Raw genomic sequence first — 27,381 nt, 5'->3', positions numbered from 1 at the left:
AGAGCAAATATTCTAGGCTACGTCATACAATTTTCAAAAGTCTTGTGAAGAAATAATCAGGATGGGTTTCATGACCTTATTTCAGTGAGAATTTTTTTTTGTATTTTCACAAACCATGCATAAATGTCATTATCTCAAAACTACAAACTTTTACACACATGCTGCTGATATATTATTGTAGCAGAGTTTGTGCTGAATACAGTGTAATTAGACTTTAGCCATGAAAATGTCACAAGTAACAGAAATAAGCACAAATGTCAGAGCATGTCAGAACACCTCCAGGGCCCAGAAAACAGCTCAGACCCCAGAGGGTTAATACCCAATCTGATAGATTGAGGGAGGGTGACATTTAAGAGAGCGTGCCACTTCTTGCAGCTTAGTACACCTCAGCTCTCATCTGTCCCGCTCTAAACAATGAGGTTGAAGTTAAGGCCCCGATGCGGTTTTAAGCCCCAATTTGAAAAGTTTGGTAGGGTGACAAGTGAGACAGTGGACATAGACCACATTCAAACTCACCTACCCGTGCTTTCCTCTCAGCTAATCACCCATTCCTCGCGGATCACCAGGGAGGGAGTACTGGATGGAGGGCATACAAAAGAAAGGAATCGGATAATCTAACCACTACTAGTCAGCATTAGAGCAATGGAGCTAGCAGGAGAAGCCCAAAGAAAGGAAATACCCTTGTCAGACTGCTCCAAATGCTTCACCTACAGCCCCCATGATCGATCCCACCTTGCCACCTCAGCAGCCGTGGGACCCGAACCGCGAGGTGCTCAGATGCTTCAGATGCTTGATTCTCATCCCTCGAGAGTCAAGCAAGAGTGGAGCTTCCTACTGTGAATGCATCACAATGAGAGCATTCAGCTCCCTCAAGAGCCAAATGAGATCCCTTAAGAAAGAGTCAAGCAAGAACAGAGCTTCCTACTGCAAATGCATCACAATGAATGCATCAAGCTCCCTCGAGAGCAGAACGTGCTACGACAGACACGCACATACAAACAAAGTGGCTTCCTTAAGACAACAAAGCTGATGATGTGTAATGCAGACACCCTTTTATGTGATGACATAGGACTGCCATCAGCCAACAAGATTTCCATTATTTCACACGTGCTTCAGACACTGGTTTCCGCAGGATGTGTCCCCATGGTTCCCCTTGAAAGGTGTCAGCAGTGGTGTCATCATGGTGTCAGCAACTGATGCAGCGTTTCCCCTTGAAAGGGAAACTAAAATATATTGGGTCTCAATTATGATTATGAGCTGAATACAATAATTTATGTAAGAATGGCTTTATGAATGGGTACAAAATACAATTATCAATTAAATGCAGATGTTTAATTAAATTACCAATTAAAGGTACAATATGTAAGAATTTTGTATCAAAAATATCTAAAAAGCACTTGCACAGTGTTATATATTTCTTTCAATTATGTACTTACATTATCCTAAATGTTTCCAAATATCCGAAATATCCGCGTTATCCCTGGTTTCCGCTTGTACTGCCATAGTAACCATGGCGACAGACATGGACAACTGCATTACGTCTAGCGGCACGCTCACGCGTTTTCGAGATGCCGAGAGCTCCGCGACAAACTTGGACTTGACAGAGACGCCGCTCTTGCATGTACTTTATTAGACAGGTGAGCAAATGTACTGTACATAAAACGAATCAATGTTATATAGCTCAACATGATGAAATGTTAGAATATGATCAGTATGTTATTCTAATGTTGATCTAGCTTACTGCTCGTCTCATATAGCCAACAAACTAACACATAGAATAACATTATAACTTTCAACACACTCAAGTGCAGTTTAGTATGATAGTGTAGACCAAGTGAAACAGTGCTGCTTTACCTCACAAGTTTGTTTATAATATGTGTTACATAAACTGACCTGTGTGAGTAGTAATTCAGCACTTGCCGGTAGTTCGGTAGAATTAAATGTCCTCATTCCTTTATATCTGCGGGACTCGCGTATGGTGCTGATATCTGTCTCTCATACAATCGCGACCTGCTTCATACCACAGTCATGTTAAAAAACATGAATGTATTCACTCATCCATAAACATTATTAGATCCATCAGCATGACGACAAGTTCCATGATTCCGCTTATCACTGCGTCATCAACATACGCCTTTGTTATTGTAAGAGGTTAGTGACCACTAGCGTCGAAAAAAAAATGCATATTGTAGCTTTAAATGCAATAATGTATATGAGAGTGATTTTATTAAAAATGCATTGTACACACACATTTGTTCAGCTTGTGTTTCATAAATTTTGAGCCAAACAGAATTATAATAACAGTTGTTGCTGTGAAACAATCTTACATACAGGTCTCATAAATGAGTGGATAGATCTGTGATGCCCTTTGTGGTTCAGATATGTAGCAGGGGTTACTCATTAACTAAAGATATTTATAGTTGGGGCGACTGTACTGCTCTGAACCTAGCTGAATAAACACACCTGTTTCTCTAATGCAAAAGTCTATGCAAAAATAAATTGCATATGCAAGTCATTTTTGTAACGATTCCCTAGTTAAATTATACAACATTAGACCCTTATGCTACTCTTATCAGTTCCTTTGGTGAGTATATTATGTCGGTCAGTTAACAGAACATGATGGTGCTACTTAAGAGTAGGGGTGTGGTGGGAAGCAATTTTATTAGTTTATTCAAAAGTAAAACGTAAACCGAGATATCAGGATACCGCGGGTTTAGAACATTAGTAAATACTTCTTGCTGAACTAGCCAACATAGATAAAATAATTAACCTTGATATTTTTCTGCCTTTAACAACAATTAAATTAAAACACATTTTAAACTATTGAACAATTAACAATTAAAAACACAATGGTTATTGTAGTTAAATGTGAGCATGGATTCACTTTTCATTTAGAATTGCGAGATATAAAAAGTCGCAATTATCTTTTAAAAAATTTTATTCTGTGGCGGAAACAAGCTTCCATAGTTTAATTTAGTTGGTTTTATTGCTTAAGTAAAAGTGTAGAACTTTATTCTTCTGAATCCTGTTCCCTTTCGAAGGGAACTCGACACTACGTCATTGACGCTTTGGGGAACGCCTCAGGCGTGACAGGTGTCTGAAATCAATATCAACTCACGGCAATCATGTTGACCGGCGACAGCCCGTGAATCATTAGCGTGAATGATTAACGCGCGACCTGGATGTATATAAGGGCGCCTTGCAAACATGACAATATCCTTTCGTCTGAAGGGACTGTTTGGTAGGCAGGCCCCGATGCATGGCAGGGAGACGTAGTGTCTTGTTCCCTGTTCTCAGGGAACATAGGTTACAGTCGTAACCTGAGATGTTCCCTTTCGAAGGGAACTCGACACTACGTCATTGACGCTTTGGGGAACGATATACCCACGCCGCCATGCTAAGGGGAGTGCATGCCCAAAGGCAGTGACAACTGTCAGAACCGGCAATTCAAATGAACCCTAGAACCACTCACCCTCAGGTCACACTGGGCTGTTAGTGACAGCACTCCCTACGGTCATAGCCCAAGCTATATGATACCACAGAAAACCTCCATAAACATAGTTTAGTGAAAGGTCTACCTGGGCCTGCTCAAGGGCCTAGGACCACAACTTCAACTTAGAAGGGGTCCCTTCTAGGGAATGTGGCTAGGGAACCCGAGGGAACCCCAGCCAGTCACTATTCAGGGGAACGTGCCACCTGAAATGCCACCAGGCAGGCCTGACCTGGTGTCACTACATAAGACACTACAGTCTGGCCACTTCCTGTCTGTCTGAAGACAGAGCCTCTGGACACTTGCCTTTAGGAAGGCATCCAACCCGAGGGACTGCGAAGCAGGCAGTGAACCACTCGGCCCGGATATCAGCATAGTGCTTTACAACCCTTACCAGCGAGGGGAGTTTCTCTACTCGATCCACGGATCTACCCAGTGTTTGTGTTTCAAAACACTGAGGAGGCCTGTGAGGGCCTAAGGACTGATCTAACTGGGAGGCCTCATGAGAGGCCTACGACCGACCGACCAGACTCAGGAGACCACATACTCATATTGACCCTCAGTGAGGGGAGCATAAGATCTACCTGGTAGGCAACCAGGCTGTAGCAGGATAAAGAGGTTCCAGGAGGGAACCCGTAGCAGAGAATAAACATGACAAACATGCAAACATGACAATATCCTTTTCGTCTTCAGGGACTGTTTTGTCTGGTTTAATGTCAAGTTAACGGCAATTAAGAGAAAATGAAGCGCACACAAAAGGTAAATAATTTCCTTAAATGTGTTGACCCGTGCCCAAGGTTTTTGTCGCCGGGTGACACACATGAAATGTGCGTTTTCTGTCTGGGTGAAGAGCATGCACGGGACGCTCTTGAGGGAGCGTCCTGTGCAAACTGTGAGTGTTTCTCTATGAGAACGCTCCGTTCTTGTCTGGCTCTTTTCTCGAGGGAAGAGAGCTCAGCATCTGGACCTCGTGGTTCGGGTCCCGCTCGTGCCGAGGCAGAGCGGCGACTCGCTTCATGGGGCTCCCAGATGGAGCTCGTTGACAGTCTTGAGAGGTGTGTAAACCTCTCAGACACGTCATCGGCTGGCGAGAGCGAGCTGCAGGTGGATGACGGAGACGATTCTCCTACTGGTACTGCAGCGAGTGCTTTTCAGGATGGGCAAGAGATGGCTGATGAGGATAAATTAGATCCAGAGCCTCGTCAGCCATCCTGCCCCGTGTATGCTGAGCTGGTGGACGTTATAGGGCGCGCCGCCGACAAACTTCAGTTGCCATGGCAGCGCGCTCGGGGAGAGATCGCTCGCGGCAGGCTTGACGATCGTTTTCTCCCTGAACATAGGCCACCAGCTCAGGTGAGCCTTCCATTCCTTCCTGATCTCCACACTGAGATCGAGAGGGCTTGGAAGAACCCATACTCTGCCCGTATTCACCGACATCAGCGGGGTAATTTCGCTGATGTTGAGGGGATCGGGGAGCATGGGTATGTGTCGATACCGCCGATTGACGAGACGTTTGCAAACTATCTCGTGTCTGGGCGGGTGTCGACACTAAAAGCTCCAACCCTGCCATCCAAACCGCTCAAAGTAACAGCTCGTTTGAATGGCAGAGCATACACGGCAGCAGGTCAGGCCGGCGCTGCTCTCCATACCATGGCAGTGCTGCAAGCATACCAGGCCGACCTGCTGCGGGATCTCGACCAGGGGGTGGGGCTGTCCCCTGAGGCGGTTGCTGAGCTGCGCCGGACCACAGATTTGTCTCTCCGGGCCACTAAACAGACTGCTGCCGCGATCGCTCGATCGATGGCGGCGATGGTGGCCACGGAGAGGCATCTGTGGCTTAACATGGCTGATATCGGGGAGAAAGAAAAATTCTTTCTCCTCGATTCACCAGTTTCGCCATCTAAACTTTTTGGCACCTCCGTGGAGGCGGTGGTTGGAAAGTTTAGAGAGGCGAAGGCGCGCTCAGCTGCTTTTAAAACATGTATACCGCTGAGATCCGTGTCCAAGCCCAGGCAGGTGGGAGGCCCTGGTCCCTCTCGGTCCGAGGACCGTAGACAGGACCAGAGGTCCAGTGTTGCCTCTTGTGCGCCCCCTCCATGGAGGAGTAGGACACAGAGAAGGCGAGCCTCCCGCAAGAAGAGGGATTTAAGGGAGGTAATCCAGCGCAAGTGCGCACAGTCCAAGTAAGGGTTGATCTCCCTGGAGGGCCTTTTCTACCAGCCCTCTCTCTCTTCCTGACTCCCCAGGCGTTCTTGCTACAACCAGGCCTGGGGCTGGGCCCAGGATGAGAACTATGTTCTGATGGCCCACCTTGGCTTGGTTAGTGTGAGCGCCTCTTTTAGGCATGTAAAAGTGGTGGATCCCAGGTTTATTGGGAACATCTGGTGAAGTCTTCACTCCGCATGCCGCAGGTGAGCTGATTGGTCTTTTAAGAATGTCTGTGTGTACAACTAACACTGACATTTATTTCTCTACAGACCTCGTTCCCTGTATAGACCTAGGGGGTCGTACTTGCAAGGAGGTATAAGGTAAAGTAAGTTTTGGACTTCAGGGCCCTGAAGCCGCCCCCTGTTAGGTGGCTAGAACGATTAGGAAGAAGCTAAAGAAAAATTTTTGGCTTCCTTCATGAGTATGTGATGGCCTTCTTGTCATACCATCTTCAGAGAACTATGCGAGGTGTGCCACAGCTCATTCCTGTGAATAGCCTTTCGGGCTATTAGCCACCCAGGGGTAGAGTAGTTGGTCTTTCTTAAAAAAAAAAAAAAAAGTTTTTTTTGCTTTTAAGTATAGACTGACGCTAGTGCTTCAGATAGGTCTTATGTCCTACCTATCGGTTTGTGACATTGGTATCCTGAGTACTTCGCTCCCCTGAGCTCTAAGGTTTCAGTAGGTTGAGTGTTTCACAGCCTCTCAATCAAGTAGGCTGTGGCTCCTCCGAGCCCTCAGGTAGATCTATGCTTGTAGGTCGGCCCTCACCCGGGCCGCCTCTGTAGCTGGCCTAGGCTATGCTAGGGGTATTGAAGGCGTTCTGCTAAGTATAGCTGCTGCACTCATCATGTGTTAGGCTTCCTCCCCTTGATTTCAGCCTCCTCCCAGAAATGGAGTTGTTGGCCAAGGCCCGCCCCTTTCACTGCATTCAGGGGTGATAGAGTAATGCAGGGTGGTAGTTGAGGTATGATCCTTCGGGCAGGGTTAGGCTATCTTTCACTCTGCGATGTGATAGTTTGCCAGACCCTGCCAAACAGAGCTAACTTATGATTAGGCCTCTAGAGCTGGCTCCACTCAGCCCGTTGAGCTGAACCGCTCGACCGATGGGTGTAGGTTGGTTGGCTTGCAAGCAAGCCCCCGCTCCCCTAGGCTGGGCGCAGGATAAATCCCTGTCACTCTTTGGAGCCACTTGCAGGCCCTCTCCCTGTTTAAATTTCAGGGGCATATGGTTGTTACTCCCCCATTAACTCAGGGTAGTTTTGAGTACTCCTTTTTCAGCTCTGTATCTATCTACCTCACACCACGATGGCTCCGGTTGAGCATGGAGTTCCAAACTCATTTCATTCTGGTTTTTGAACTCCGCTCCCTTGAAGCCAGAGCATTGCCATGAGCTGATGCCCATGCATATAGTAGGTAGGCCCTTAATGGGGCCTCCACTAGGCAGAGTGGCGTATGTTGTACTCCCCTGCTATAAGGGTATTGCTTTTTGCTGAGTACACTGCCTTTGGCAATGTGATTAGGTACCAGGATGCTGTAAGCGCTGTAGTAACAGCTTTCTGCCACGAAGGCTGCATGGTTAGGTAGTAGGCCCCAGCAGGCCTCCTTGACCGGGTAGCCCCCAATAGGGCTCTTAGGCTAGCTCACCTTTGGTGGTTGGCCTTGATAGTTCGGGCAGTAGGCTCACTGATGGGTGGTAGGCCTTAATAGGCCTCCTCTAAGTTGGGTCCCAACATTGTGGAACATACATTAGGAAAAGTAAAACTAACTTTTAAATAGTATGGTTCCAACAGTGTTCATTAAAGTAGCAGAATAGACTCGCTATCAGCTAGTAGGCCCGACCAGGCCTCCCTGTTAGGCGAGTCACCAGTAGTAGTCATGTAGCCCAGTCTGGCGGGCCTTAGCAGGCCGCCCTGGGACTGTAAGCACCCGGATTTAGCATCCAGCTGTTAGACTGTTTTCAGGTAGTAGGCCTCTTCAGGCCTCCCTGAAGGTGGGCTCCCACTTTTTGTGGTGGTCAGGTAGTAGGCTTCACTAGGCCTCCCTGCGGGTTAATTCCCACATACTGTGGTTACTAGGTGGCAGGCCCCACAGGCCTCCCTGAAGTTGAATTCCCGCTTTTTTGAACTATCAGCTAGTAGGCCTCACCAGGCCTCCCTGAAGTTGAGCTCCCACATGTCTTGGCTGTCAGATAGTAGAACGAGCTCCCACACACTGTGAGTTTCCAGGTATGGTGGTTATCAGGTTGTAGGCCTCACCAGGCCTCCCTGAAGGTGTGCTTCCACATATTGTGACTATCAGGCTTAGCATGGTTTTCAGGTAGTAGGCCTCTCCTGGCCTCCCTGAAAGTGAGCTCCCTCATGTCATGGTTGTCAGGTAGTAGGCCTCACCAGACCTCCCTGGAGTTGAGTTCCAACATACTTTGAGTTTCTACTTAAGGTGGTTTTCTGGTAACAGGTAGTAGGCCTCTGCAGGCCTCTCTGTAGGTGAACTCCCACTTATTGTGGTTATCAGGTAGTAGGCTTCACCAGGCCTCCCTGAAGGTGAGCTCCCACATACTGTGGTTGTCAGGTAGTAGGCCTCTCCAGGTCTCCCTGAGAGTAGTTTCACAGTGGTGCTGGGTTTTGTAAGCTAGTGGCCGCTTACTGTCAGTTTAGCAGTCCTTATCAGGCAGCTACCAAAGGTGAGCTTGCGCCCTGGCTCGACCCAAGTTTTTATTCTCTGCTACGGGTTCCCTCCTGGAACCTCTTTATCCTGCTACAGCCTGGTTGCCTACCAGGTAGATCTTATGCTCCCCTCACTGAGGGTCAATATGAGTATGTGGTCTCCTGAGTCTGGTCGGTCGGTCGTAGGCCTCTCATGAGGCCTCCCAGTTAGATCAGTCCTTAGGCCCTCACAGGCCTCCTCAGTGTTTTGAAACACAAACACTGGGTAGATCCGTGGATCGAGTAGAGAAACTCCCCTCGCTGGCAAGGGTTGTAAAGCACTATGCTGAGTCATACTCTCCAGGATATCCCGTCTCTGAGATCCGGGCCGAGTGGTTCACTGCCTGCTTCGCAGTCCCTCGGGTTGGATGCCTTCCTAAAGGCAAGTGTCCAGAGGCTCTGTCTTCAGACAGACAGGAAGTGGCCAGACTGTAGTGTCTTATGTAGTGACACCAGGTCAGGCCTGCCTGGTGGCATTTCAGGTGGCACGTTCCCCTGAATAGTGACTGGCTGGGGTTCCCTCGGGTTCCCTAGCCACATTCCCTAGAAGGGACCCCTTCTAAGTTGAAGTTGTGGTCCTAGGCCCTTGAGCAGGCCCAGGTAGACCTTTCACTAAACTATGTTTATGGAGGTTTTCTGTGGTATCATATAGCTTGGGCTATGACCGTAGGGAGTGCTGTCACTAACAGCCCAGTGTGACCTGAGGGTGAGTGGTTCTAGGGTTCATTTGAATTGCCGGTTCTGACAGTTGTCACTGCCTTTGGGCATGCACTCCCCTTAGCATGGCGGCGTGGGTATATCGTTCCCCAAAGCGTCAATGACGTAGTGTCGAGTTCCCTTCGAAAGGGAACATCTCAGGTTACGACTGTAACCTATGTTCCCTGAGAACAGGGAACAAGACACTACGTCTCCCTGCCATGCATCGGGGCCTGCCTACCAAACAGTCCCTTCAGACGAAAGGATATTGTCATGTTTGCAAGGCGCCCTTATATACATCCAGGTCGCGCGTTAATCATTCACGCTAATGATTCACGGGCTGTCGCCGGTCAACATGATTGCCGTGAGTTGATATTGATTTCAGACACCTGTCACGCCTGAGGCGTTCCCCAAAGCGTCAATGACGTAGTGTCGAGTTCCCTGTTCTCAGGGAACATAGGTTACAGTCGTAACCTGAGACGTTCTTTTGCGATCCAGTTTGTTTGAGTTGCGCCCTCTACTCTACAGACGGGAATTTACCTTTCCTTCATCCTGAGGCTTTTTCATTTCACTTTTGGTGTGAAAGGCCCTTGACATTTGCCAAAAATATGACTTTTTAAGAAACAAACAAACAAGTTAGCCCAGCCCAGGTGAGAAAAATGCAAAGTAACTAAGTAAACTAGTTACTTTTTAGGGAGTAACACAATATTGTAACACATTACTTTTAAAAGTTACTTTTCCCAACGCTGATTAACAGCAATATTTGCTTGTTTAAAAAGGTTTTAGTAAAAAATAATAGTATAAATTGTCAAGTATAAATTTAGTATAATTTACCAAGTTAATTACTAAGTCAATTTTTAATAATGACACTAACAAATGACTGAATTGGTGTTCCTGTAGCTCAACTAGTAAAGCAGGACACCAGCACGGTCAATACCTTTGGGACGCACAAACTGATAACCTATTCCTAGAATGCACTGGAAACCAGTTTGAATGGAAACATCTGCTAAATGTAAATGAATCAGCATTTTGTTTTTCATTGAAATGGAGAGCAGATTCACAGAAATGAATCAAACTTCACAATTCTAATGTCTTTTTTACTATAAAATGATCTACTGGCATAGTCTTAAGGAAACTTATTGGACAAATAAAAAGCATGTTAATATATGGAAATATTTACAATGTTGATTTATTTTATGTAGCCAACAAAATCCTTTAATACATACATATATATATATATATATATATATATATTCCATATTTGCATGAGCTGTGGATGTAGCATTTCAGAAAAGTTCTGCCTGTCCCGAGTTGCACTGAATGCACAAACATACTACATTGACTCATTTCAGTAAACACAGACAGTCTATACTGTAGACCATATAAAGATGTCATATTAAAACATTAAATGTCACTATATTTTACTTTTATAGATCATCACCTGCACCCTTTCCATGATTTTCTTTCCAATGTTGCAACAACATGAAGGCCTCAGGGTTCGGGCTGGCATGTTGTGATGTAGCTATTTCTCGGAGCCCTGTCTCTCCCTCTGAGAATCTGGGTTAGAGACATGTGTCCTGACTTGACCGGCGTTTTACAGGCGGGGCCATTGTTGATGAATAACTGGCAATAACCAGGACAATCAGCTGCTCTGTTGTTTGTACAGAGACACCATTGAGCCTGTCTCAAACACATACTCAGCTATGTATTTATCTTGCTCTTGAACGACAGGGCATTTTATTATGCTTTACTTTGACCACACTGCCAAATGAAACTCAGTGTCCTGAGCTGAACCTGCCAGGCTTGTGGCAGTGTCACCTACTAGAAGAAGGCTGAACATGTCCGCACATGTTAGCTGCAATGTTTTCAAGTCATTCAGATTACCTCGACTTCATGTGTGTTTGAATGCTGACAATGGTAGCTTGCCTCTTAATCACACAAATGGGATTGCAAAAATTTGACAGGCTAATAAAATCAAACCCCTTTAATGCTAGAGTTGGGTGGCTGACGATGAAAGATGTCTCAAAACAGGCACCCCCCCCCCCCACACACACACACACAAAAGTACCCATATTTTATGTAGTCTGGGTGGTGTTTTCTTCATGTATTTTTAGGATGAGGGCATGTCACACTTGTCCATCTGTCAACATACAATTGAGTTTGATTGGACTTTACATCAATAAGTATAACTATAAGAAGCCTTTTCTCTTGTTTAACCCTGTTTGCTATTTTATTTTTGCATGATTATGGTTAGTTGCAGTATATTATTAGCATTAGCATCATTTTTTTTTTTCCAACCATCTGCAATCAGAATAGCACCTGGCTGGCACCATTTACATTTCAAATCATATGTTTGTTTTTTCTTCACCAATGATAATATATTTCCACCACACTCGCTGAAAAGAGTGAGGACCACTTCAGTCTCTTAAGCACTCCAGCAGAGCTTTCAGCGTGGCACTTAGGACTACTTAGCAGCTTCATATTTCAAAAATATGTCAGGTAAGCCTGACCAGGAGATGGCTGGTCCCTTGATGAAGTGGGCAATGAAAGAATTCATGCTGGACGTCTCTCAGGGCAGAGCTATGGTCCATTTGGAGAGTCATGCGGGGCTTTTGTTTTTTGGCGTGTTCGCACCGCAGGAACTAGGAATGATTTTAGTTCCAGGAACTCCTATTGGAGGAACTAATTTAGCTCCTACTTCAGAGTCGGGTCTAAACCAGCACTATAGGAACTACCAGTGACGTTAGTGACGCTGATTGGCCGAACACACGCGAAACACCAGCATCCGCCATTTAAAAAAAAGCTATGTATACACGCAGATTGTAGCCTATATATTTACTCCAGAAACTAACTCTACGAACATGGAAAACAGTGATAGGTGGGCCTCTTAACCTTTACGCTGAGGAGAAAATCCAACGCAACTTTGAGGGGACCAAGCTAAACATAGTTATGTATTTCTGCTCAGCTAGCGACACTGAACATCAACCACACGGCATACACTAATGCTTTTTCATATACTGTCTGTCTATGTCTAACAGTTCTATATAATAATGTATTAGACAGAACTGTTACAGATCGTAAACTAATGAACATGGAGAATGCGAGCGCTGTTTGCTCAGGCTCTGAGCTCTCAGTGCCGTCAAAATATAGGTCTGCCGCGCCGTCAAAATAAAAGTCACAACAACAAGCGTGGCTTACGTCACTTCAGAGTCCCTACTGGCGGTGGAAATGCAACCAGGAAAATGTTCCTAAGGGAACCATTAGTTCTCGGGGAACCACACTGGTGGCTAGTTCCTAGAAATAAGTTCCTAGAACTAGGGGCTTTCACACCGGAGGAACCTATGTTCCTGTTCCTAGAACCACCCGGTACGAAAACCCCTATGGTCGAACTTCCCCTAAAATGTCCTCAAAAATGTGACATTGAAATGTTTGTCTATGTACAAATAAATGGTATATAATAAATATCACACTTCTTAATTTAAGTATTTTACCAAAATTAAAATTACACATATTTAAAATCAATAGAGCAAAGATTTGTTCCCAAAAGAACAAATCATTTTGGGACTGGATTCTGACGTGCCTTGATACCTGTTTACCTGCATAACTTACTACTGGAAGATAACTTTCAGACAAAGCATGATGGACCAGCAACTCCAACATGAATGTTTGTCACGAAAATTTGGGCAGATGTTTGCATGCAGTTTGCCAAAAATGGGCAAACTGAACATGAAAATTCAATCTCTGACAGAAGGTAGTGCCTTTAGAAAAGCAGAAATACCTCAGGTTCACAAAGTGCTATGCAGCTTTCAGTTTCTGACAACTGACTGTCACAGAAAATAAAGAAAATTAAAAGTAAAAAAAAAGAAAGAAAAAGTAAATAAATATTGTTGTTGACAAACAGAAGTTCCGATTTTTGTCTTCACTATAGTGTTTATCAAAAACAAAATCAAATACAACGGTAAAGAGACAAGAGTGCCGCTTGATCACCACCAAGTTGTACATTTTTATATAACAGCTGCAACTCTAGGCATGTGACCAAAAGCATAAATCTCATTGGCTGGCCAACTTTATTCGCAAAGCTGTGGAAAAGAGATTAGGGTTTCACTTTATTTTGATGGTCCCTTTAACACATTCTGTTGACTATAAGTAACTTTGCACCTACATGCCTACTAACTCTCATTAGAATATACGTAGACTGGTAGGGTTAGGGTTATAATAAGTTGACATGTAGTTGCAAAGTTACTTATAGTCAGAAGAATGTCTGTTGGCGGACCAACACAATAAAGAGTTCAGATATTAAGCAGACATTCTACAATACTCTAATGAGAGCTAGCTGACATGTAGTTGCAAAGTTTCCTGTAGTCAACAGAATGTTCAAAAGGGACCATCAAAACAAAGTGTTACCAAGATTTGAACACCTCTCAGTTTAAAAAAAATAAAAAAATAAAAAAAATATTCTGTTTCATTGACACCATGTGAATGTTTCGGTCTGAACAGATGCATTAACAGCCGCTCATACAGATTAAAATGTTTATCGCACCAAATTTTCGCACTGAACATTCATCTTGGTGTGAAAAGGCCCAGACAGTGCTGGAAACATCAAAAACAGATTGTGTGGTGATGCAGTTAATTGAAGTCATAACATGTAATTTAGAATCCGTAATCTTGATTTGGCATTTATAAATGTTGCAAAAACACAGGTCATTAATTACTGTGTAGTACCGTATACAAATATATATATTTGAATAGACCAACACATTTTATCATGAACTGATATCCGTGCTTCCCTCTTGAAAAGCACCGGCGCCACTGATAGTAACATGCACAATAAGGAAAAAAAGGAACTAGGTAGGTGTGAAGGGAACTTGCCCTGAACAAGCTCTGCAGGTGTAGACAACCATAGATGTGACAGTCAGCTGCTCAGACCTGCCATCAGTCATTTTGAGTAGTTCTCTGTGTGTTTTTTATGCAGTGCGAACACCTGTGGAGCGCACCAAGCCAAAGTCAACAGTTCAGGTTGGAAAGTGAGATGACTACGGGTCCACAGACCCAAAACAAACTTGCAGAAAAAACAATCAGCATACAGGCATCACCGCCCATCCCATCCGTGCGTTTCCGGCCACATGCATTACATAGAATTCAGGATCACAGATCCTTCTTTGAAAGTGCTTATAGGCTCAGGTTGGACGAGGTCTTTAGAAAGGTATGCTTTACTGTACTGGAGTAACCAGACCCGGTTAGGATCCTGCTTTCAGTTGGCTAGATGGCATGTGCAGGAAGTGCCGAGGGAAGAATACACCTCACACACATGAAAAGGTGCTCTGATCTGTTCCACAACAGGCACACAAGGTCTGACCTAGATTCCCCCTATCCTGAAAAAAGCTGCTCTGCCAAGTAAGGCAGGGTGGGAAGGGCTGAGCCGTGGCGCGTAGCTTTGCCCCATCTCTCTCTCTCTCTCTCTCGCTCTCGCTCTCCCAAACATGGGCGGAGTGTAGTGTGGCCTTTTCAAACTCACCCGGCTGGCAAGCAGACTGGCTTTTGGAAGCAAGCAATGCTGTTTTGAACCGCTGCCAAATGAGACAGCCTCTGCCGGCGCAGCTGAAACTTTTTACAGCCTCCCCTCATTCGACAGGAAGAGACACGGGGAGCAAATTTGTAGGAGAGGGGGGGAAAAAAGGGCGAAATAAATCTTTGTAGCGTCTGCAACTAAGGCACTGCATCAAGGATTTCCTTCTGTGCTTTCACGCTCCCCTACTTTGGCAAGGTGCCATTCGAAAAGGTTTAAAAAAGTGATGTTTTTTTCTCTGTAGGGAGTATTGAACGGGGAACGGATGTGCTAGGAAGTGAAGAGTTCAGCGAGTTCAGTAAATGAGAAATATGTAAATGCATCAATAACAAAGGGACTGTGACGTCACGCACTGTGCTGCCCAGGACAGTGCCTGCGAGCAGACGGGACAAACGCGTGCACATCTGACAAGATGCCATCTGCGTACCATAAGAGGATGCCTGTTTTACATCAGAACTTTCTTGCACAGGAAGATGACCATGTGAAGTCTGTCGCTGCAACGACTGACACGTTGTAGTAACTTCCTCTTTCATGGTAAGGACTTGACAAACTTTTAGTGATATGTCTAGACTGCAAACTGCGATAACTTCTCCAGTGCTTATTTAAATACTGTTTTGCCACTCTGGACTAAATGACTGCATGCAAAGTGCAACTTGGACGATGATGTCAAACACATGGCGAGTCATAAAACCAAATGTAGCAGGCAAGTGGGATCAGCCAACTGTGGTGTCTTTCAAGGTTCTTTGAGGAAGTACTACGAACCACTCAGGTCATGTTTTCCTGATAAAGAGATCCAAAACGCAGGCAGTGGTAGAACAGCCTCTGGATGTGTGTAATGATTACCGAGGACTATAACTGGAAGGCTCAAACTACCTGGGACAGATGCCAAATGCTGACAAAGGCAATCATTGCATTCTCAGGGGCGAGCAAAATGAACTCCTGGTCCTCTCGCACTTCTTTTGGGAGGGTTATTTATATTCCTCGAGAAATCACCGAAAGCGTTGACTAATTGCTGAAGGAGTCGGTCACATGCTTTGGCTAAAGGGCACAAAAAAAATCACGTAAGTATTGACCAGTTCTGAATCTTTCTCGCCTCTTCTGTCGGGACCCCTCGGCTGATCAAGTTTTTCCTTTAAATAATCAATTCTGACCGCTTATTTTCCAGACATCTGCTTGGAATAACTGTGACTGGGGCAGATGGGTACAAGCTGACTCTCTTGCATTCCCATAAATACAAGTTTGTCATGTTTTTGCATGCTAGTCTAGCAAAAGCTGTGCCTTAATGGCGACTCTGCTTTTTCTGCATGGCAAATACTCTCTTCTTGATCTCTGCGTTCTTTTTCTTTTCTCAGTCCCTTTCTTTCTCCACCTCCTCTCTCCCTCTCTCAGCTTCTGTCTTTCACTTCGCATCCTGTGCCAAAGTGGGCAGGGAGAAAGAGCTCGTGGTGAGGCGGGTGAAGCGGAGGCCGCTGTACGTGCTCTTTCTTCAGCCACAACCCCATGGAAGAGCATGTTTGGTGGCAGCACGTTTGTAGGTCTCTCTCCCCGAGATAGGCGTACTATGTGCACGAGTCTACCTCTTCTCGCCGCCATGACCCTGCCTTGTGTTCTTTGACGTTGAAGCCTCTAGTCTGCAGGTATTCCGTTCTTTCTTTTCCCCGCTTTCATACTTTGTAATATTCCACTGATTATTTAGTCCCTTTTTAAGCAATTCTCTTAAAGCATCATTGTCGATTATTTTACCCAGCTGCTCTGGCTCTTATGTTCACTGTTGTCTTCCTCTTGTAAACGTGTCCATGCCTCGGATTCCGCCATTTCTATTCCGCTAAACGACTTTCGGACAAATAATTGTCGATGTCCTTTTGATAAATGTTTTTTGGTTCAAATCTTCTTTTTTTTTTTTTTTAAAAAATGCATTTTGTTAAGAAGTTATTTTGCAATTTGGTTCACATTCCTTCGTATAGCATGAATGTTCCCTTAGTTTTGGATCGTTTTGGGCAGTTCATTTTGGGGTTTAAGTTTTTTTTAAGGATTTTAATGATTTGAACATCCAAATGGTGTTTGGCTGCTGCCTTAATGCTTTTGGAAGGAAAATAACACAGTGATATTTTTGGATATGATGGCAGTGATTTGTGGATGGCCTATAAAATGCCTCTTATGTCAAATATGTATTGTACAGCCCTCACATTTCTGTACTGAAATTACCTTTTTTCTTTGTCGACTTTATTACTGCCAGCTTTTTATTCTTATTCTATATCTCTCTATAAAAAAGTGCCCATGAGGGCTTAGCTGCGGCATATAATTTGCAGTTAAGAAAGCATTAGTAAAGTTATCTTGCATGTACAGTACAAGAGCATTCGGTTACTTGATTGACATTGGTATTGATATAATCAAATTACTTCTTTTCATATTCAGATGGTATTCTTTTAAAAGGTTGGCTTGTTCTGTTTGTATTCAACTGCCTTTTTTCCTGTTGCATTTGCAGTGCAAATTAGATGAATGCCAAAATAAACCGAAAGGGGCTAGTTTGGGAAAGACAATAATGAAATGTAACCTTTTAGGAACTAACTGTATGTGTTAATGACCAAATGACATTATGCAGAAGTAACCGATCAAACTGATTTAAATGCTAATCAGATATTACATACAGAAAACAACAAACAGGGGTGTTTAAGACTAATTTCATATTTTTTATAGTAAACTGATTAAGTTTCAGTTATTGAACGTAACATCAGAGGGTGGTTACAATCCATCGATATGATACATTTGATCAACTATCTTGTTCATTTTTTGTGCAGTTGTTATGTTTGTGAAATTCACATTAAATTCCTTTAAAACAGGCTGGACAATCGATGATATCTGCTTTCTCTAGAGTAAAAAAGGTATTTTTTTTTTCTAACAAGCACATTATAACTAGGACCCGAATTACACCAGAAGACCACCGAAATTGAACATGCATCGACGAATATGATTTAAATCTGATTCACATCTTTAAGAAAAATTACAAAGAAAAGATTTCAAGATGGCGTCGACATGCCACGTGTTTGTGTACTGCTGTATTTTACGAGCGACTTTTTAATGCAGTCTCTTTAAAATAATAGTAAACATTTGAAACAAATCCTTATTTAGCAGAATATCGGCTTTCGGGATGCAAACAAACGTGGAAAAGCTGTGAAAAATGGCAGTGTTAGGTTGAAATAACACATGATATGCTGTTGTTTGTTGTTCTGGCTATAGAGCAAGGATTTTTCTTGGATCATGTTCATTTTAGTGCTTTATTACTCGTCAGCGGAAGGAACGAGGCCAGGTAATTTGCTGCTTTGTACAGTAAAACAGAGAAGTTTGCGTATACATGTTTATTTTGCTCAGAGACAGAGAGAGATGGCAACAGGAAAAAAGTGGCGGGAGGGAGGGAGGAAAGGAGAGCATTTCCTCCACCCCCTGTTCTCCTCAGATGAACTTATCATGTAGCTTCATATTTTCTCTCCCTCACGCTCTCCCCCCCTTTCCCATACAGCCTCGCTCCCTCCTACATTTACTGTAGCTGACGATCAGATGCACCCTGGGCCCCGACCCCACATTAGCAAACAAACAAACCGAGTTTAACCCTAAAATGCTTACATTTCACTGCACACACAATCATATCTACAACTTCAAGCTAGAAAAGACAGAATACAACACCAGTTTTGCTATCTCCAAGTATTTTGACTTCATATTTAAAGTTTTATTTGGAAGAAGTGTTTATAACGAAAGTGTTCACGGCGGAAAATTCTCTGCAGGTGAGAAAACACTGCTGTTCACCTCCAAATGCACAGACACGCAGCATATGCTCGGAGCCTATTAGTTACACGGCCCCAGACGGGGGCAGAGATCTAAGTCTAATCTGCAAGGTCTTTCTATAAACAAGGCAAAGCAGAATCCTTATCGTCGAGTTTCGATGAGTAACAGCAGGCTCTCCGGAGACCGCGTGACAGAGTCAACCAAGGTCAAGCCAAGCCCAACTTCCTGTTTTTTGGGGACCGCTATTTTTGCAATGAGGGCGTTTCTTTCTGGTGTAGGTTGATGACAGGGGATCATAAGCTGAATGATTAATGACATTTTCGAAGAGTTAAAGCTTTCAATGGCTTAACTCTTTTGAGCAGTGTGGAAGAAATAACTGAGGAAAACGTTACAGGTTTCAGTAAACAGGAAGAAATGCAGTTCAGGGAAATACTGCGCTATTTATTGTGTACAATGATTCATACAAACTCAAAATATGGCATATTTTGTGTTAAATAACTTGTGCAACAGTTGTACTAAACGATAATATGCTAGATATGGACTCACCAATGCTGAGAATGCTGATCAGCTGTACAAACAAGAGATGAGAAGATAGCGACGGTTGCTATTAATAGTAAAAAATGAAAAACATCTATTGTTTGTACATAGTGTATCTTGTATTTTCTTTCTTTTCTTTTATGAGACATCTTTTTGTTTTTACGAAGGCTAATTTTCTGTCATGTGGACGGCGAAGGGATTTTCAACGGGGAAGCTCCCCTCCTACGTTAAATTAATGCTGCACAAAGGCATTGTCTCAAGTTCCGTATTTTTTTCTTGTAATTGTGGCCTCTTAGTCTTCCTCTGCCAACATCCCCCACCCTTCAACGCTCTACCCACCACCCTCTTCTCCGTTCATTGAAATTCAGCCTGGCATACAGGCACTGCCCCTTTCTTGGCACCAGACTCAGGGACTCGGCGACAGAGAGGAGGGGAGAAAATTTAAATGAAAACATGAATATGTACCAATTTCTCAGTGAGCTTGTGCCAAAACGTTTAGCCAGTTTCATTGGATCTAGCGCAAGATTATCGATAGCCATTTTCGGTGTACAATTTGAGCAAGTATCCTAACCGCATATGGTCTTGGCAACCATAACGCAGTGGGAGGCGTTCAGAAGGCTAATTGATTTGCCTGTTTACCTCCTGCTATTGGACGGGCACAAGGGCTAACGGCTGTGTCCTTTGATCGCTAGGTAAGATAGAAGGCCTTTTGTTGATCTGATTTCATTTGTTTGCCTCTTTTCTGAGTTGCAAAACAGGGGAGCAAGATGTTCCTTTTGTGGCTATAAAAAATGCTTGGTATATGATTATGCCAAGAGGTGGTATGGCATAGCTGATGTGTAAACAAATTCAGGCAATTAAAAATGGCAGCCATTTATCGAGTGACGCAGAGAGGGCATTAGCTGTTATATTGCTTTGAGAAACAGGTTTTGTCATGTATGACAGAGTGTGATATGGCAGAGATTATTTTAACAACTGCAATAATAATGTCTCTGTGATGTTTTTCAGATATTAGACGCAGGCTCTGTTCCAAAACCTATTGAGCTGCCTACGTAGGGAGCGTTTTAAGGCATCATAGGTGCAGTCACGACTTGAAGGCGGTTCCAAAAGGTAAGATACTTCGCTTTAGCCAATTTTTAAGGCATTGCGTGTATCGCAATCTCAGTATGCACTGCAAGCTCAGTGAAAATATCAAACCAAGATGGCGAGAGAAATGTTGATTAGAAATAAATGTCATTATATAACAAAATGTCTGGTAAAAAAGTCTAATTTTAAAGGTATTTTACTCAATATTTTAGTGTGTTCTATCTATTTTTTAATCTCTATAAGAGTAGTATGGAATTAGCTTAGCAATATGCTAACAACAAACTGGACTGAAATCAAATGCCTTCGAGTCTTACTCTTCCATATTTGTATGATCCACAGTATTCACTAATGTGGTCCATAATAATTATGATACTGCCTGTGATGTAGACTGCTGTAGGCAGTTCGCTAGGTTTTTTAAAAACATCATTTAATTTGTAAAGGGCAACTGTACACTCTCTTAATTCAGATAAAGATGCTTAATACATAAATGTATAATAAACGTTGAAGTCAATAAACCTGCCACAACAGTTACTTACTTATTTTGGTTGCTAATCTGGTTCCCCATATGTAGGCTTCAGAGTAAAGCTGATTTAAAATGAATAAACATGTAGAATTAATAACATAAGACACAAATGCCTGCAATGCTATAAAGTATTACATGCAGATTTGTTAGTGCTAAGTTGCTTGTCCAAACACTATGACTTTGTGCATTCTGTTTAAGAGGATTGCTGTTTAAAAGTCAAGCATTCAGAAATGCTTTGTCTCTAAAACTAATCAATAACCTCATTTGAATGCCATTATATAATCTAGTTTTGTAAGGAAAATTGTTAGCGTTAAACTCTTATGTTATGTTATTGTTATGTAATTTTAGTAACAGTGTTACTTTAATATTATTTATATAATATAACAGTATTTTATTATTGTTTTTAATTTGCCTTTATATTTACATTTTATATATTAATTTTAGTATTAATAATTGTAGTACTTCAACTGCAACTTATTTATATCAGTTAGTTGCCAAGGCAACATTTCCTTTGCCCAGGGAATGTTTTGTAAGTTTAGGTTTTCATCTAGCATTTATATTTACTAATATCTAATTTAGGCTTTTATTCACATATAAACATTGATCAGCGAACATAAACAGAAGCTCAACAGAACCTGGTTGATGCACGAGAACCAACCTCTTGCTGAAGCTCAAACGTGCTGCGTAACACGAGAATGAACCTCATTGGTTCTTGCTGAAGCTCAAACGTGCTGCGTAACACGAGAATGAACCTCATTGGTTCTTGCTGAAGCTCAAACGTGCTGTGTAACACGAGAATGAACCTCATTGGTTCTTGCTGAAGCTCAAACGTGCTGCGTAACACGAGAGTGAACCTCATTGGTTCTCGCTGAAGCTCAAACGTGCTGTGTAACACGAGAATGAACCTCATTGGTTCTTGCTGAAGCTCAAACGAGCTGCGTAACACGAGAATGAACCTCATTGGTTCTTGCTGAAGCTCAAACGTGCTGCGTAACACGAGAGTGAACCTCATTGGTTCTCGCTGAAGCTCAAACGTGCTGCGTAACACGAGAATGAACCTCATTGGTTCTTGCTGAAGCTCAAACGTGCTGCGTAACACGAGAGTGAACCTCATTGGTTCTCGCTGAAGCTCAAACGTGCTGCGTAACACGAGAATGAACCTCATTGGTTCTTGCTGAAGCTCAAACGTGCTGCGTAACACGAGAGTGAACCTCATTGGTTCTCGCTGAAGCTCAAACGTGCTGCGTAACACGAGAATGAACCTCATTGGTTCTTGCTGAAGCTCAAACGTGCTGCGTAACACGAGAATGAACCTCATTGGTTCTTGCTGAAGTTCAAACGTGCTGCGTAACACGAGAATGAACCTCATTGGTTCTTGCAGAAGCTCAAACGAGCTGCGTAACACGAGAATGAACCTCATTGGTTCTTGCTGAAGGTCAAACGAGCTGCGTAACACGAGAATGAACCTCATTGGTTCTTGCTGAAGGTCAAACGTGCTGCGTAACACGAGAATGAACCTCATTGGTTCTTGCATGTCAAGCGAACATGCTAGAGTTTCCGTTTACCACAACTGATGTATGAGTTGATTAATATTTATATGTGAATAAAAGCCTAAATTAAATCTGTTCATCATATAAGCGATCGTGTCTCTTCTGAAAGATTTGGACTAAACCACGCATTCATACGGATTAGTTTTACGATCTCTTTATGCATTTTTGAAACATCAAACTGGTAATCTTTATTTGTGTTCCGAAGATGAACGAAAGTCTTACTGGTTTGGATAGACACGAGGGTGAGTAAATGATGACAGAATTGATTTTTTGGGGGTTAACTAACCCTTTAAAAGCATGACAATTGAAATAAATCAAATGTGTTATTTTATGTTTGCGTTTGTCTATGATCAGTTTGAGCTTCAGCACAGTATCAGTATTTCTTCTTTTGGAGAATAATTTGTGTTCATCTATTTAAGTGTAACTTCAGCAGGCAATTAAAGTCACATTCCAGTCACTTAGTGGAAATTCCCTTAGAGTACAATACTGTATAGTTGGAAAAGTATGGTGATATTCATATTTACGTTTTGTGTCATTAGAATTTAGCTTTTGAACATTCTCTTTGTCCTTAAGTGCTATGCAGAACAATCACATGCAGTTTTCATAAGAATTATGATTTTGTGGGCTCATTCATGCAAACTCGTTCCTGAAGTCATTGAATAAAAGTGTTGATAGACATATCCAACTGATAAAGCCATCAAAATACTATATATATATTGCTGCAATATCTATTTTATGGTATCTTATGATCCTCTTTTCAGTTCCACCCACACTGTCTACGCTGAAAGCAACAGATAATCTCTAATACTCTCTTAAATACCCATGTTTCAAAAATCAGGGCAGTTGTGTCTAATTTGCATTAGCATTAGCATTACATATTTTAAAAATTGACTAAAGAGGACATTTACATATGAAAAAAATAAAGCGCCACTAAAATGGACTTAAATATCTGGCAAAGCACCAAAAGCACTGGTTAGTCCCCATCAAGGCGATTACCACACATTGGGGAACAGAAGAGCAGACTAGTTCCCTGTGTAATCTAAAAATCCAAATGTCACATCTGTCAGACCATATTAGCACATTTCACGGGTGAGACATACGTTGTGCTAAAGAAGCAACTCTACTACAGAATAGCTGGCACAATAAAACTACACAGTAAAATTCTTTGATTATATCATAGTAAGACAATTTTGTGTTTTTATTGATTGATAAAGCTGAAGGTGTTTGTGAACATTATAACTATGAAAAATAAATAAAGCGCCTTCACTGATAAGGGATAAAGATAGTTAAGCTTGTGTTGTTGCACAGCTTATGACTGACCTGACCTTTACCGAAAGTTGGCACAACAGTCATGACATGCCATCTCTCAGCTTCTGCCTCTTCTTTGTGTTGCAGCAGACAGCGTCGTGTGCCAAAACTTTTCAATCATTGTCCCCCCAAATGGGCCAAAAAAAAAGAGCATGTGTATGCTAATTAGCTAAGAAGACTTTTGTATGTTAACAAATTGCTGACAGTCAGTTTACTGGAAGAGATTTGCATGTCTATTTATGCAAAAAAGACATGCTCCACCTATTGACACCACACATTAACTGCTTTTACTGTCATTTTGCAAATGTTTTGTCATTTCCTACTTGTTTGATCAAGGTTGGAAGTTCAAGAATGAGTGGATAATGAAAAAGAAATGTTGCATTTAACAACAAAACTTTAACATTCACAAATTAGGAACTGATAGTTGTATGCTTACATGTTAGAATGCTGATGTTCAAAGATGTTTAGGTTTGTCACGCATGCTAACATGCTAATGGACATGATGTTTTGTTGTGTAATGAAAGAACACTATTGATTCGAGGAGGATTCTTGGCTTTCTAATCATTATACCGATGCCAGACGTCCCCCAGTGCATCGAGAGGGAGACCCTTACTCTTCCAAACAGCCTCTGAGAACAGTGAACGTGTGAATGGGTTTTTCAGGCACACCTCACAGAGGTTGTAAGGAATGCACAGCACTCGCACCCTAAAATGGCCGAAACGCCGCCATTTTGTTTTCCCACTATTTTGCTGTGCGGAATAGCAGAATCAGCTTTGTTAAAAGCTACAGGAGACAGCTGGGGAAGCCATGTTTTACATCGTCTGTTTACTTCAAAAGCATAGCTTACGCAATGTTGTCTTGTTGGAATGAGCTCAGATTTTGGCAAAACGGGCGCGAATTCCTGGCGAAGGATCAAGCCTTTTTTTTCTTCATGATCCAATGCCAGCCTCGCTAGAATGAGTGAGTAATTTAGCTTTGGCTTTCAAAATTAGCGCTTCCCTTTTAGCCTGAATCCTGGTTCAACTCCTCACAGTTCCCTGGTCTTTTTCATGTTTGATCGTTTTTCCGACTCAAATAAGCACCGCTGACTCGAGTCTGGAGAACACACATGCTGAGCTTTCAACTACTGTTCTTTTTCGGCAACTACATAGAAATAAGTAGCTCTGTGTCTGTGGTTATGTGTCTGAACGACTGAAGTCAGACCGTTGAAGTCTTAACATAGATAGACGACAAATTGAACTTTTTTTGACACCTTGCATTAAATGATAAAATATCACACCAAGTGGCATCTGCAAACAAATGCTGCACAATCTTTTCTCAGACATTTTTTGCAATGACTTTTAACCAGCTGGTGTCAAGATGATTTGTAGTGGATGTATGAAGTCAGTTCTCCTTAAGTTCACACAGCAGGTGTTGAGAATCACATTAACTATGAACATGATGCACTAATGTTTGACAACCAGAAAGTGTTCAGATGCTCTTGCCGAATTCCAGCCATTGTAAAAAAGAAGCACGTTTAAGTACAGCATACTTTAAAAAAAAGAGAACTTTTTACAGATATAATAATATCTTTAAGTGTGTACTGCTTGTAATGTTTTCAGACACTTTTGTGTCATGTATTTAAATATAATTGTAATTGCACATTTAAAATGATGACGCTATTTATATTAACTTTAAATGTGATATTGCATAAACCATAGTCATGATAGTGTGCTCTCTCTAAATGCACTTAAGTGGCCTTTTTTCATTAATGTAATATTATCTGCAAGTACTGTTTTTAAAAATAAACTGTTAAGATTTGAAGTACACTACAAGTGCGCATTCAGCACAATTAAACATAATTATTTTTTTACTAGGGTAACTATACTTGCTCAAACTGTTATGTGGAGTCCAGCTATAACGAAAGTTTGACTGTATAGTTGTGCTAACCATCTTCTCTCTCTCTCTCTCTCTCTCTCTCTCTCTCGGCAGGAATGAATCCAGCGGTCTGCTGTCTGACGGGTCGACGTCTGTTCTGCTGTCCTTGGGGCTGAGGTAGTAGATTGAATAGTTGTGGAGCACGGTGCTCTCTCACTGAGATAACTATACAATCTACTGTCTTTCCTAAGGCGACAGCCAAATCATCCACAAACAACATGGACTCGTTTGACCACCTCACACACTTCCTACAGTCTGCAGTCGTCCAATGATTTGGAGAGGATATTCAATCGTATTACAGAAGTAAAATGGGTTGTGATAGATGTTTCATGTTGACAAGTGTGTCGTAGGATTGCACTTTGGTGTCTGGACAGGGTGAGGTAGTAGGTTGTATAGTTTGGTGGGAGGGATCAAACCCTGTTCAGGTGATAACTATACAGTCTATTGCCTTCCTTGTGGTACCAACTATCTGCCCACTAGCTGAAACTCCCTGAAGATTATAGTTAGATTATAGTTATCATTACCGTTATCGTTCTTGGTGTGAACGGGACTTTAAAGCTGCATGTTTGTGTGCATTGTGTAACAGGCCTAACATTTTACCTAACAAGCCTCAACAACATCTGTGTCTGATGCAAGCTTAACATGCTGATCTAGCATTACATATTAAGAGAAAAATCAGATTAAATGAGATTTACTGAGCTCAGGTTTATGGCTTTATCAATAATTTAGCTTTTCTGTTGGCTTGTGTTCAAACAGGATTTTCACACGTCATAACAGGAAATTCAGTTTCAATCAGACAATACAAATGGCCTTGTTCTGTGAATGGAAAGATATATAAATGCACAATGTGCATTACATGTTCTTGTTCTATGAATAAAATAGTTTTATTCTCAACACATTTTTGACTTTCTTTTGTTGAGCAGTATACAGTCATCTTGTGTAAAGGCAGTCTTGTTTAGCAGAATAACTTAACAGATATTGTACCGTTGTTGTGCAAACCTTATAAAAAGGTATCAAACAAACACAATGTATAACCATATGGTATTCTGTAGGCATGTACTGGTTTCAGGAGCCTTCATTGGCATAAAGGATTAGAGCTTTAGAAATCCTCCTAATCACATAGTCTGTGAATGCAAATGATTCTTGAATGTATTCAATATGGTTTTACGGGTGAAAATTATATTTAAAGGTACACTCTAACTTTTGGCCTTTTTAGCGATTAAAAAAACAAAACTGCATTCATTTTACAGAAGAACATTGTTTTGGTTGTGCTTTGGCTCTGCGTGACTGCATGTGGATGAATACGGTTATCTTACTGCTCATAAAACATTCACTACTCGGCTTAAAAGATAAAACCAGTTTAGATGGAAAGGATCTCAAGCGGACTAGCTGAAGATGTTACTGTAGTTTTACCCATTAATAGACACGGAACTTCCTTGAAAATAAATTCCAGCACAGCGCTACAACAACCATAATGAAATGAGCCTTTCACAAAAGATAATGCTTTACAATGATCTCTTTTAGAGAGCTACATATGGCAATTTATCTGTTCAATAAAATACCTTGCTCAACTTTTGAGTAATAAAAACGCCATCTCTGTATCGCTTTTACAATTCAAATCTTCAGGTATCGCTATCTCTGAAAAGCCACGGCAATGTTGATTCTTGTTTTATTGTGAGCTCTGTCGCGTCCTCTTTTTGCCAGCAGACTCTCCTCTGTTTGGTGTTTGTTTAAAATGGGTGATTCCCCAGAGCATTGAGATTTAGCTGATCCATGTCATGCTTTCTCGCTCGCTGTGACAACTAACCTCTGTCACTCCCACACCAGAACCACATCAAAGTAGCCGGAGCAAGTTTTCGAGACACGACGAGACACGCACAGGTGAGTGAGGCATGTTTCCTAGCAAAACCATCCCTAGGTCTTAAAGATAAACACTTAATAGTGAACCTGGGTAAGACAATAATATGTTTTAGAGGAAGGATTGATGTATTGACTCATTATTTAAATTTAGTTCATTT

The 27,381-nt window shown here is 42.3% G+C and overlaps 1 protein-coding gene and 1 long non-coding RNA gene across 5 annotated transcripts; both read left to right on the top strand.

Annotated features, from left to right (window-relative positions):
• Positions 1 to 3,027: 3,027 nt before the first annotated feature.
• LOC307145907 (uncharacterized protein) lies at positions 3,028 to 6,241 on the top strand. Of its 2 annotated transcripts, XM_079849546.1 has the most exons (3): positions 3,028 to 3,236; positions 4,184 to 4,934; positions 5,241 to 6,241. In XM_079849546.1, exons 2-3 carry the CDS (start codon positions 4,232 to 4,234, stop codon positions 5,675 to 5,677), a joined length of 1,140 nt encoding a protein of 379 aa, XP_079705672.1. In that variant the 5' UTR covers positions 3,028 to 3,236; positions 4,184 to 4,231; the 3' UTR covers positions 5,678 to 6,241. The 2 variants fall into 2 exon arrangements, with proteins under 2 accessions (XP_079705672.1, XP_079705671.1); XM_079849545.1 differs by lacking the exon at positions 3,028 to 3,236 and having other exon boundaries at positions 4,253 to 4,934.
• Positions 6,242 to 14,558: 8,317 nt separating this feature from the next.
• Positions 14,559 to 26,257, top strand: LOC307145646. 3 transcript variants are annotated; one of them, XR_013818986.1, is made up of 4 exons: positions 14,636 to 15,723; positions 15,828 to 16,299; positions 19,988 to 20,089; positions 25,418 to 26,257. It is a non-coding gene; the product is annotated as an uncharacterized lncRNA (long non-coding RNA). The 3 variants fall into 3 exon arrangements; XR_013818984.1 differs by having other exon boundaries at positions 14,559 to 16,299; XR_013818985.1 differs by lacking the exon at positions 15,828 to 16,299 and having other exon boundaries at positions 14,625 to 15,723.
• The last annotated feature ends 1,124 nt before the right edge of the window (positions 26,258 to 27,381 follow it).

Source organism: Squalius cephalus (assembly GCF_949319135.1).
Source record: "Squalius cephalus genome assembly, chromosome: 18".
Lineage (NCBI taxonomy): Eukaryota > Metazoa > Chordata > Actinopteri > Cypriniformes > Leuciscidae > Squalius > Squalius cephalus.
Note: the sequence above shows the minus strand (reverse complement) of the source record. Positions and strands in the feature narration are given on the sequence as shown.